Genomic DNA, 13,466 nt, shown 5'->3' on the forward strand with positions numbered 1-13,466 from the left:
AACTTCCTTTTCAGATTTCCATTTTGGACAAGAGCGAGAAAATGCTGGGTGATCACCCTTGCAGTTAACACACAATGGCGCAGCGGTACACTTATCACTATCGTGGCCAACCAACGAGCATCTGGCGCACGTAAGGGTGCCACGACAGGATGTCTTAGAGTGACCAAATCGCTGGCATTGGAAGCATCGCATTGGGTTGGGAATATATGGTCTTACGGGACAGTTAAGATACCCAGCCTTTATATTCTTCGGCAGATCAGGCGATTTGAAGGTCAGGATCACGTGTTTCGTGTCAATCAACTGACCTTCCTTTTGCATCTTGATCCACCTAGCACCACAGAAATTTTGGTCAGCTAACTCGGAGACGAACTCTTCTCCTGAAACACACAGAAGGTCGATCTCCGAGATCACGCCTCTACAGGTATTAAGTGTTTTGTGTGCTGACACTCTTATAGCTACTTGTCCAAGTTTGGTTTGACATAAAAGTGAAGCAGACTGGGTGGCCGAAAGGGTATCAATGAGCAAGTCTCCAGAACGGAGACGCTTTATGTTCCTTGGCTCACCTACACAGGAATGAATGTATTTGCTGACCAGGAAAGGAGACATCTTTTGCAATTCTCCAGAGGCACTGGAAACAACAACAAAGCGCGGACAATCAGCAGATTCTTTGGCATTTGCAATGGTACGGATCTTCTTTGTAATGGATTTGTCAATAACTTCAATATCTTTGGTATTTTCATCGGTCCGGATCTTTTTGTTAATGGATTTCTCAACGATTTCTATATTTTGGTTGGTATCATTTGAGTCAGGTTTTTTAAGAATGAAAAGTGAAGCCATGTTTGTAAGAGAAAAGATTCGGGTCCGACGGCCCCGCCCACCACGGAGCCCAACAAGGGAACACAGATTCCTGTGTTAGGGCTAGCCGGACCTATACGCAAACTGAAGCCCCACAGTCGGCTTTCCCGAAAGCAGGTACTCCCGAGAGCTTGACCCCAAGCCACTGACACAAGGACTAGTGACCAGCCGATTGACACCCGTGAGGACGACTAAGGTGCCTCCCGTTTAGCTGAAGCAAAGGCCAAAGCAGTGTGTTGGGGACAGTACCTCGCCCCTCAACTACCAGGACCCTCCTTTCCAGCGACACGGGTCTCCACGCACGGCAAACACGTGGGCAGTTTTCTCGCCACTCGAAAACTAGAAACAAGGTCTGTTCCAGCCTCTCGTGACGAGCCCCAAACTCCGTAGAGAGAAACCACAAGGGAGAAGGGAAGGGAAAAAGTTCCAGCCAAGAGGAAAGGAGACGGAAAAGAGGACAGATCACTGGGGCTCCAGGATCATGACACCCGTCTCATCAAGAAGATGATCCCCTGAAGGGCTAGGGTACCTCGGGATTGCCACACCCGTACTCACAAAAGTGAGCCCCTGAGGGCAGCACATGTTTAGAATTCCTGAAGCAGTGTTAAGTGTTGCTATACATTTTTCTATTTTTTTTTTCAGTCTTTTCTCAATTCATCATATCAATGTTCAGTTTTCTTAGTAAGATGGCTTGCAATACTTTTGTCTTTTTATTCTTAACATTTTATGTACTAAATTTATTCAATAAACATCATGTTCTTGGTACACATGCCACATAAAATTTTACTCAAAAGCAAAAATTACACACAGTTTTTAAAAACAGCCTAAAGATGCTGCTCTTAAATATTTTGATTTTGTGAGAATTCCAGACACACACTCTCATGAGCTAGAGATAAAAATGATTTCTGTTGAGTTGTTCTGTGAGTAAATTGTTGAGTTTTTTTATAAAAAAAATTAAGTTAGAAAAATATGAAACATAAAATGTGGGTTTCCAAGTGTACATATTCAGGTGGAGGACTATGTTATTTCAAAATTTGATGGTCCCAGGTACCGACATTTTTTCACAGAGCAAGGAACATTACATACCTCATAGATTCTTCATTATTTAATTTCCTTAAAAATAATATAGGATGATAATATTTGGTAGCAACTATATGAAAAATGATACAGCTGTTTATAGTAGACGATGCAAAATCCCATTTTGAGACTAAAAGTGCATTTGGGCTAATAATATAAGAACATTGCACTGAAAATCTACGCAACCATTTATAAATCATAAAAATGCAGAAAAATGTATAATCCAAAAACCTTACCTCCTGTATAAGAACAATGTTCCTTCAATATCAGTACCTTCCTAAAATGAAAAATCAGAATTAAAATGCCAAAAAAACTTATTTTCTAAATTCATTTGAAAATTTGCTAAAAATATAGTCTATATACTACTTTGCCGAAAGGTAACTCGGTATATTACTTTGCAGAGCACTAAATTCGCTTAATTACTTTTTTATACTAATTCAGTTTTTATAGTTACAATTCCGACTTTATACTTTTGCCCACAACATATTTTCAATTTCATACATTTTTCATGTTCTATACATCCCAGACTTATTATTCTTTTTTTTTTCAAACTGCTATTCTATGTTTAAAATCTCAACGATTTTCAACCAAGATTTTCATACCTTGCACATAATAATGTTAAATTTCTGAAAAAGATAAAAAAAAGGAGAACAGAATTTAATAAAATTTAGTATAATCATACATTTATAAAAGAGAAAGCGATGTACCATTCAAAAATCATTTTATGTATGCATGATTACAGGCAAGTCTTTAATCCGGACCTCAAAGCTACAAATTTTCTGCACGCATTATGCATTATTTCTAAACGCATTATGCATTTACGCATGCACATAATACCTTTACAAATGCACATATGCATTTACGCATGCACATAATACCTTTACAAATGCACATATGCATTTACGCATGCACATAATACATTTACAAATGCACATATGCATTTACGCATGTGCGTTTAATGCATAACAGACTGTATAAGCTAAGCTAAAATTATCTAATTATCTATTTCAGTTAATGTTGCAGATTGCGTTGTTCCTTAATCTTCTAATTGGATACGGCTTATTATTTGTTGCAGATTGTTAGAGGAATTTTATAAAAGTAAGCTTGAACTTCCGATTATGTCAAAAAGAATTTCCGACTCTGGAGCTACCATAGGATTTACAAAGCAAAAGTATGTTTCAATGTCCACCAAACAAAAAGTGGAATTGCTGCAAAATATGGATAAAGGCATATCCTTTGTTTCTCTAACCATTCCGAAATCTGTTTATCAATTTTATGCTGCTTTGCGATGGGAGACGTCGCCGCACGCAATGAACTGGAAGTTGATCTGTCAGCACTATCTTTATCTGCAGGGCAGATGTTTTTATTTTATTCGGCTTATAATTCCTTACTAAATGTAGTATTTCATCTCGATGTATTCCATCTGTGATATGATTTAAATCAAATTCTTTGTCATTATAAATATCATGAATACACATCAAATAGTTTTCTGGTTGCAATTTTCTAATTTCAACTATGCGTAGTGTATGTTTTACGCATGTGCACGTTGAAAGAAATGTTTAATAAAGTAAACAAATAAATATTAAGCTTTTTTTTTGTAAATTTTGATACCCTTTAGATCATAATTGCACTTTATTTCATAAATTACGGTTTCATATTTTTAATTTTATAATTTCTGCATGCCATCTTACGAGATTTAAACTGATGATCTATAATCCGGAATCGCTGAAGTCCCAACAAGTACGGATTAAAGACTTTTGACTGTATTAGTAAAACTCATAGAGCAGGGATATCCAAAATCCACACTGTGATATTGAACTTGTGATACTGTGAAATGAGTCAATTTGGTGCAAGGTCCTCATAACCAGGCAGGTCACGTAGCATGAAGGCCGATTCGACAGGAGGCAGTTGAGAAAACTCTTTGGCAGTCAATTCCACTCTTGCAGCAAGGCAATTTTCAACTCCAGTATGGTTCTCGGAAGTGGATGGCCAGATGAAATTGTACTCTCAAGAGCATCCCCTCTATCGCAAAGGTTCTCAACCAGTGGTACATTTACCACTGGTGGTACGCAAAGAAGCAAAGTATTTTTAACTATTAAATCCAAAAATTAAAAACCCAACATCTTGATTGAGTTTTTAACTCTAGCACTTGTAAATTTATGTGATCTGAGCTTTGTTCAAGCATGGTGGTGGTAGTAGTACTTTGCAGTGGTGGTACTAAAGTTTTTCAATTTTAGTTTAGTGTAAGTCAAAAAGTTGAGAACCGCTGTTCTATAGGGTTAACGTCAGGAGATTTGGCTGACTAATCCATGCGGCAAATACCTTCATTTTCCACGTAATCATCGACCAGCTGAGCCCTATATAGATGAGCATCATTGTCCAGTAACAGGAACTGTGGACTAAGTGCATGAAAAATCAAGCACAAGGCTCTAAGACTTCCTGTCCATACCTCATAGCAGTCAGGAAGCTTTTGTCATACACATGCAGAGGTGTATGGCCATCCAACATAATGCCTGCCTGAACAATTACAGCTCCAACACTGTAATGATTCTTTTCCCTGATGGTATCATGTTCCAGGCTTTCTCCATATACAAGTATGACAAGAATCGGTGTACAAGCTGAATCTTGACTCATCTGTAAAAAGTGCATTACTGTGGATCTTGGTTAATCTTATCCAGGTCTTTTTTATATGAATTCAGTGGTCTGAAACTGTTTCTGCAAACTGTAAACGACATTTGGTGTTACCTTGAGCTCTGCAGCCACCTGCACTTGTGATTAGCCCGCCTCCAATCTACCAACAATTCTACATCTCATTCCATATGTTTGTGATTACTTATTTTACCTGATACCTTATAAGGTTTACCGAACTCTTGTGAAAAATACAGCGAATATTGTGAAGGAGAACAAGCACACAAATCTTAAAAAAAATCCTTGTATGTTTATATCCCCTCTACAATCACAGGTCTGCAGATGCATGTATGCTTGTAAGCAGTTGTATGCTTATGTATTCGACTCTGTATATTTGCATAATTCTTCAGCGGCATAATTAATACCTCTGGTTGAATAGTTTTTATAAATATCAACATAATTTGAAAATTCTCTTATTTTTGCACACAAGTGTATAAAAGCTTGCTAAATTTAATTTTAAAACTTGGTCAAATTCACATTCACATTGACTTACAAATAAGGACTACATAAATAATTCCGACTTTCCACGACATGTACCTTTTACATTCAAATAATATTAGCACAAATTAGTTTAGTTATTTCTTTGCCATTACTAGCATTCATTGTTTATTACCCTTAAAATGGATTTGAAATGAAAAACTGATACACTCATAATAAATCTCAAGAAACAAAAATCTGCTATTTCTTTAAAAGAAAAGTTGAAAATAATTTATGATAGAAGATGAGAAAATTATACCAGCAACAGCTCAGAATATAATAAGTTTATTTCAACAGTGAATATGATACTGAAGTTCATGTTGAAAGCATTAAAGAGGTGGCAGTGCTGAAGTACCAAAACGAAAGCTGGGGCTGCTTTCATACATGGAGAAACTATTATCTCACTTGATTGAGGATCTGACACAGAAGCAAATAATGTTGAGTTTCTGATCATATAATGTAAGTTCTAAGATTTACAAGAAAAGTGAGGCATCACAGACATGGGGAATACATTTAAACCTAGTGCTGATATAAGAATTGTATGTATGTATGTATCATGATATGTATACATCAAGTCACAAATAAGACAACAAATGCAGGTACTTAGGTGGCAAGTAAAAAGAGTGTGCCTGCTCTGTCAACTTTACACAACTAGAAAAAAATCAAATAATTCATGTTTGTAAGATATCGCTCTCAAAAGTGTGAAAATGACAAATCTGATCACCCCAACTACTTTCAGCCTTTAACGTCAAGGTAGAAATTGCCATAGAACAGCATCTATTTTGTAATCATCCATCTCCATTGTCAGCTGTGTCCCGATGAAGCCAAATTAGCTGTCACAAGACTTTGTTTATTTAAAATGCATTACTTTAGTCTATTTTTATATTCTTTTATAAAGGATATTCTAATAAGAGTGATCTGGTTTTAAAACAAAATGTTATCAATGTCACTAATTTTTATTTGTGTTTTATATGCTCTGACAATTCATCATGGCCAAATGCACGCTTCAAGAACGTTGATTTTGGACAAAATATCATCATCTTAGATGAAATTTATTTCTGCTTGACTGGTATGTTAACAAATAAAACTAATTTTGGGTGCAAAAACAATCCATAAGAAATGCAGCCCTTACATTTGGAAAAGGTCATTGTATGTTGTGGTGTATGGCACAGCAGCATCAATGGGCTTTCTTTCCCAAAAAACAAGGAGGCAGGTGCAGTTACAGTGACTGGCAAGCGATAATAATTCATGATAAATTTTTTGTAGCCAAATTTGGAACATGTGTAGTTTTAACAAGACACTGCCATATATCACACTGCTATTGATTATTAATGCATTGCAAAAATGTTCAGTGAAAGGATAATTTCATAAAATGTAACTGCTACAGAATGTCCCAGAAGTTGTGATTTAACTTCTTTAGATTACTTTCTGTGTGGTTCTTTGAAATCAATGACTGATGTGAAAAAGCCACAAATCCTTAAAGTACTAAGAATAAATACTGAACACTGCATTCATGGCATTAGACTTGAGTTACTGTATACAGTCATCATAAATTAAAGAGGATTAATTTAATTTGTTCATTTGCCCTAAGCAGACGTTTAAATGATGCTTTATTCAGAACATAATGCCATAAATTTTACTTCAAAATAATATAAAAAGTTTGGTCATATCTGAAATAGTTTTCCTTTTATTTAATTTTAAAATCATATTCTTAAAACATCCTTAATAATTTGTATATTTTTTAAAATACAGCAGCAAGATTTTCATTTATAAAATAATGCTGTGTAAATTAGACTGTATTATATATATGTATATATATATATAAAAAACCAGTGAAGAAATCTACAGAATGTACAGATATCCAAGCAACCTAAATTTTTTGTCAGTTTGATAATTTATCATTTTATCTGCATCTAGAGACTAACATTGGCTGGTCACCTAATTAAAATCCCTGAAATTAGAACTATAAAAAAATATTCACATATGAGCCAATAGAAGTTCAGTAGAGAAGGAGATTCAAATTCAGATGGCTAACTGTCTGAAAAGAGATTTCTCTAACATAAAAGTCTTTAACTAGAAGACTAAAAGTAGAACAGCCAGGAATGAAATTCTTAAGAAGGCCAAAGCTCATCATGGGCTGTGGAACCACTGAAGAAGATAAGTTTAATTGTGTAGTATAAATGCAATCAACATGTTGATTGTTACCCAACATATGCATTATTTGGACCGCATGAATCTGCATTCTCCTACAGTAAAAATTTTTTTTAAAAATTCAGTGAATTCTAGTTGCCTTTTTCAGACTTAAAATTTCTTCTTGCATTTCATCTTTATTAAATTAGTTTATATTGACATTTTTGTGTTTATATATGTACTATTTTAATGCATAGTAGGAATCTGATACTTTAACTTCTGGCTGTAGACATAGCTGAATGCAAGGGCATGAAGGTAAAAGCTATGATGATGCAGTTAACACAACTGAGCTTGAAGTATCACAATCTTTGTTTTCCCGCATATTAAATGATCTTGGTAGATATTTATCCAATCATAATAAAATACGATAATTTCTGTGTAAATTGATTTTTTAAAAGATATAAAGTAGGCATTTTAGCAAAGCAAAGCAGCACGATGTTGGCAGAGCAAAAGCTAGGGAAACGAAGATGACGTAGTTAACTTGTGAGTGGTATTTATACCAAGTACATGCAGAAAGTACTCTAAGCTATGATTCGTTAATTTTAGGTTGTTATGTAACATGGAAAGATTTCGAATTTGGGAGAAGAGATGAATTTAGGGGGAAAGAGCATAAAATCTAAAATTGTTAATTTTAAGGTTGCCAATTATTGGTTAGAGTAAATTTAAGGGTGCCTCTTAGATTATCAATAAGTTGTTGTTTCATTTATGGTAACCTGAGTAGCTGAATGCTATGCAAACCCTATTATGATGTAATTGTTTGCGTGATTGCAGTGAATTTGATTGATTGGAAAAGATTTGGAAAGGCTTATTTGTGTGTCGTATTTTGGATAAGATGTACAGTGGTTATTTTGTGGTTTACACAGTAAAATGGCTGAATGTGGTAAGATTAATTTGAAATTTCTGTACGACTTGAAATGAAAGGGAAAAAAGCATTAATTGACTGGTGTAAGGTTTACTTAGTAGGCATTATAAGTGTCCTGTTTGTAGAAAGGAAATGCGTATGGTCGAACGTCAGAGGATATTTTTTACTTTTATTTTTGTGAATTTATGTGGCAATGCCAGTATACAGATTCTAGTTCAGATAATTTTAAGAAGTTTTTGGATGCTGCTAAGGAATTTTGTTGGACTGAAGACATGGAAATTTGTAAATAAGATCAGTTGATATTTCCTTTTCATGTAGTGCTAAGATGAATTTCCTTTTTCATGTTTGTTTTAAAGAGTAGTTTACCGAGATTATATATTTTTTTGCTGGCTGCTCCTTTGACTTTTTAAGGGAATATAGATTAATGTGTACATGGACAAAGTCAAAGGAGTGCAGAATGCCTAAATTGTGCAATTCCCTGATGTTATTTTAAGTGGAAATAGGTCAATGTGTACATGGATACTTAGTTTGTGCAATTCTTTGATTTTTTATTTTGGATTTCTGTACTGGCGATTTTTGGCAAAAAAACTGCTGCTACACAAAGCCAAAATAACAAGTCAAAGAATTGCACAAACTCGGTGTCCATGTACCACCAAAAACCACCAAGGAGCACCCATAAATGTATTTTTACCCCAATTATTTCTTAAAGCAGCCATCACATTTTGTTATATCTTACATATATATATATATATATATATATTTGCATGCAATGTTGTAAAAATGTGAAAAAATACCGACTGAAAATTACATTGTTAATCATACTTAATAAATAAAATATACATGAAAAAAACTATTTCCTGATTATTCAACCCTATTCTCCCATTTCAACATTTAGTAAAATCAGGTTAAGCATATGACTTTTTGCAACTTGACACAAACTCTGCAACTCTCAAATTCTGCTGCATAACTCCTAAATAAAATATAAAAATCAATACCATGTGATACAGTCAATCTATAGATTTATGTGTCTTATAGCTAACTTTCGTTCCACTGATCGTAAAAAAGTAAATTTTTGTTTCTTCTCACAAATTTTTTTGTGTTTAATAAAATGCTTTATATATTATTATTATTATTCATAAACAGAAGAAATAGTACCTACAAGCGATTAAGGCAGTAAAAGAAAAAAAAAAAAAAATTAAAATTCAAGAAACAAGTATTTTTTTTAAAGGTAAACTGAATTCAGTCAATATTTTTAAAATAATAATAAGCAATTTAAATCCAAATATTCTGCACGAAAAATTTGGTTTTACTGAAATACATTCATGCAAAATTTAGTAATCATTCCCTCTTAATAAATAGCTCAGTTTATTCATTACAATCATTATAATACAATTTTTTAAATTTTGTTAAGTAAATTTTCAAAAATATAAAATATTTATAAAATATATTCAAAACATAAAATATTTGTGTTTCAAATAAATCACATTTCTTTAATAAACAGATTTAACATAAATATTTCCTTTCAATTTTATTAAAGTAGGAACTCAGCACTCTTCAGCGAATACATAATATCTTTACATATTTTACTGTAGCTGATAATACACAAAACTAATCCAAATTTCATTTTTTTTTGTGATTATTTGGGAACACAAAGAACTGAAATTTATTTATGTATTTAACAGGAATATTTTGCCATGTAATTACAATTTAACAAAAGAGAAAGAATCAAGATGTTCCAAAAGAAGAAAATGGTTTACATCTTAATAATCATCTAAGTAGTTAAAAATGTTACTTCATTTTCGTTACAAAATTAGTATTTCAGATATAAATGTCGAATTATTTCGTTAGTAACATTTTTTGCAGCTAAAGAGAAAACATTAATAACTAACATGATGAAAATTTTGTCATTATGTTAGAAATTAAAAATTTAGATATAGTTCATCACAAGACACAATTTTCCGGAAGAAATATTGTATCAATAAAGTCCCACCTTCCTCACATTTTAGCCAATTTTAAACAATTTTTGAAGAAAATCAATGCGTCTTTTTTTTTTTTTTTTTTTTTTTTTCTTTTGTCCTACTAAAAGTATACAAAGTCTTCACGGCATACATTTTAAAAAAGAAATGAAACTCAATATAACAACACAGACATAACGATTTCATATTTAACGGCAACTAAATTATCCATAAGGGCGATTATTCCACTGAAATATTTCAGATACATCATACTGACGAATATTTGTCAATATTCTCTGATAATGTTTGATCAGACACTTGAACCGAAGTACAAATGCATCCAAATTTGACAACCGACAACGCAAACCTAAAGAAACATTTCCTAACATAAGAAACGAATATATTACCCATTTTTCCAGTTTTCTTTCATATTTATATATAGCTACTTGACTCGCATTGTCAATAATTTCTACTATGCGAGAATCAACTCGTTGTAAAGTTTTCAAATTTATTTGAGTTTCGCTACTGGCTGCCATTTTGTCACACGGCATTCCTGTCTGTGTCTTCTTCTATCAGTTCCTGTAGCAGACGACGCGAACAAGGAAAATGCAATTTTATCGCAATGTATCAAATTAGTTTTTTTATTTTAAAAATATGCATTTTAAATATTTAAACATTTTATGAAATTTGTGGATAAAATATATTTTTGGAAGTATTAATTAATAAATGAAATAAGAATGAGATGCATTTACAGGCTAGTTAGAGAATAACTGTAACTGCAAGGCAGAAAGAGGGAAATTTGTATAATGCGTTCATCTTTGGGAAAAAATTTTCAGTATTGATGCTTATTTATGGTTTAAAAAACATCTGTCGTTTTAGGATTGTGTGCATCACGAGAGGGATCATTGTATTTAAAGAAGGCAAACCATATTTTGAAATTTATCTGGCTTCAAAACATCTCAAAATCCTTTCGCATGGTAACTGTTACGAAGAACACAGAAAATATATAAATCAAATATATTTAAAACAGTTCGTTCAGTTGCGGGCCTGCCTCTACCCGAGGCTGGGTGCATTATGAATAAAGACAAAAAAATTCTTAATAAATCATTCTTTATTTCCATCAAAACAGTATCACTCTTCCGAGCTCAGCTTTCGTTCGTCCACACGTAAAACATTCGAAAAACTCAGCACGCAGGCTGACGTCACAAGCAGCAGCGCCTCGCGCCGGTTATTACTTCAGTTCATTTCACAACATCCTCCCCCCCCTTGAGACTCAGGTTGAGTCTCAAACTCATAACAAACATTATTTAAAAGATCAAGTCTTTTTGGAACTTTTACAAGTCGTCCAGAGGAGGAATATTGTTGCATCACCATTTTATCAGGTGCAATACTCTTTTTTAACGTACACCCAGCACTAGAATTAGATTCCTCTGCACCCAGTTTCTTATCAGGAATTATGTTTCTATCATTGGACTGTATCTCCAGAGGAAAGATGCGTTGTATTGGTCGTATAACTATTCCATGCCGGGTCTTAAGTTTAACCGTACGAATCTTTCCATCACGTCCAGGGATCAATTCTGTAATTCGGGCTAAAGGCCAAAATAAACGTTTTCTGTTATCATCCCCCATCAGTACTATTTCTCCTACAACAGGTTCCCGAGATCGCTTTTCATTATGCTTTTGAACCAGTTGACTAAGGTATTCTTTTCTAAATCGTTGTCTCAGATCATTTAACAATTTAGTTCTATACTTTAATCTCTTATTAAGACTTGACGAATTTAATTCATCAAGATCTTCAACATTGGAATTTCTGTTCTCGATAAGAAACATGGCGGGTGTCAGAGGTACTAATTCTTGCGGATCTTCAGAAACATAAGTTAAGGGTCTAGAATTAATTATAGTTTCACAATCACAAATAATAGTACAAAGTTCTTCAGATGATAACACTGTTTTACCTAAAGTACGTTTTAACAATTCTTTTACTGTACGAACCAACCTCTCCCACCAGCCACCCCACCAAGCTGCAGTAGGTGGAATAAATTTCCAGATTATACTTTCAGTTCCCGTTTCCTTTACTACTTTAGTCCAATTTAGTTTTGATAAATCATTAGACGCACCCCGAAAATTTGTCCCGTTATCACTATAGATTATTCTAGGGCGTCCGCGCCTAGCAACAAATCGTCGAAGCGCCAGGAGAAACGCATCAGTAGAAAGAGAATTTACGAGTTCAAGGTGAATGGCACGGTACACAGCGCAGGTGAACAGCGCGATCCACACCTTTCCTCCATTTTTTAAAAACAGCGGTCCGGCCAAATCAATCCCTATGATTTCAAATGGCGCACAATCCGTAACTCGGTCTGGCGGCAGAGGTGTCGGTTCGCTTGACATGGCCTTAGTTTTAAATCTTTTACAAACGATACAGTTAAAGAGGACATTTTTAATGGCCTTTCTAGCTCTGACTATCCAAAATCTTTCTCGTAATATGCATTGCATCATCTGAAGACCAGCATGACAGTTCTTATTATGCACATTTCTGATTAATAACTTAGTAAAATCACATTTTTCTGGTAACAGTATTGGATACAGAAAAGATTCATAGTCATCTCTATTTAGTATTCTCGTTTTAACTCTTAGAATACCATCATCATCAATGAGCGTTTCAATAAAATTATAAGATTTCTTATCAGTCAGATAATAATTTTGAACCAAACGAATTAAATTTTTCTCAGAATTTTCAATTTCATACTGTGAAAGTTCAATCTTTCCATTCTTTTCAGAACCACCTTTACAATTATTTACAAATCTAAATATCCATGCAAATACTCTAATCATTTTATCATAATTGGATACACTGATTCGATGCCAAGGGGGTGCGTCTTTTGATAGATCAATATTCACTCTTTTTATCTTTTTCCTCTCCAATTCTACTTCTTCATGCAAATAAATAATCTCACCAGTGGGCCAGTTTTCAGGGCTTTCTCGTAACCACAAGGGGCCTTCCCACCATCTAGACCGAAGCATTTGCTTCGCAAAACATCCGCGCGACAACAAGTCGGCAATATTTAGTTTCCCTGGGATATGTCTCCATGAATGACCTCGCGTCAACTCTCGAATCTCTTTAACCCTATTTTCGACGAAAACGGACCAATTTCCTTGCTCTGTTATCCACCAAAGGGCAGTGGTTGAATCAGACCAGAAGGTAACTTTTAAATCGGGCAAACTGAGAGCTTTGATAATAGAATTTGCAAGTCTAGAACCTATACAACAGGCCATTAATTCTAAGCGAGGAATGCTTAAAGATTTCAAAGGCGATACTCTAGACTTCGCCCGTACGAGATTTATTTTTACTTCAGAATTAAATA

The 13,466-nt window shown here is 34.1% G+C and overlaps 1 protein-coding gene across 1 annotated transcript in view; it reads right to left on the reverse strand.

Moving 5' to 3' along the window:
• The window catches only part of LOC118196444 (uncharacterized), a 90,969-nt gene extending 80,297 nt beyond the window's left edge, over positions 1–10,672 (reverse strand). The window contains exons 1-2 of the mRNA XM_035367894.2: positions 10,512–10,672; positions 2,169–2,209 (exon numbers count right to left, since the gene is read on the reverse strand). Coding sequence (XP_035223785.1) covers positions 2,169–2,209; positions 10,512–10,655 — 185 coding nt within the window. The 5' untranslated portion in view covers positions 10,656–10,672. The remainder of the gene's footprint in view (positions 1–2,168; positions 2,210–10,511) is intronic.
• Between the last annotated feature and the right edge of the window lie 2,794 nt (positions 10,673–13,466).

This window comes from Stegodyphus dumicola, chromosome 5, assembly GCF_044657685.1.
Source record: "Stegodyphus dumicola isolate Sdum_Otavi_A_Nest chromosome 5, ASM4465768v1".
NCBI classification, from domain to species: domain Eukaryota; kingdom Metazoa; phylum Arthropoda; class Arachnida; order Araneae; family Eresidae; genus Stegodyphus; species Stegodyphus dumicola.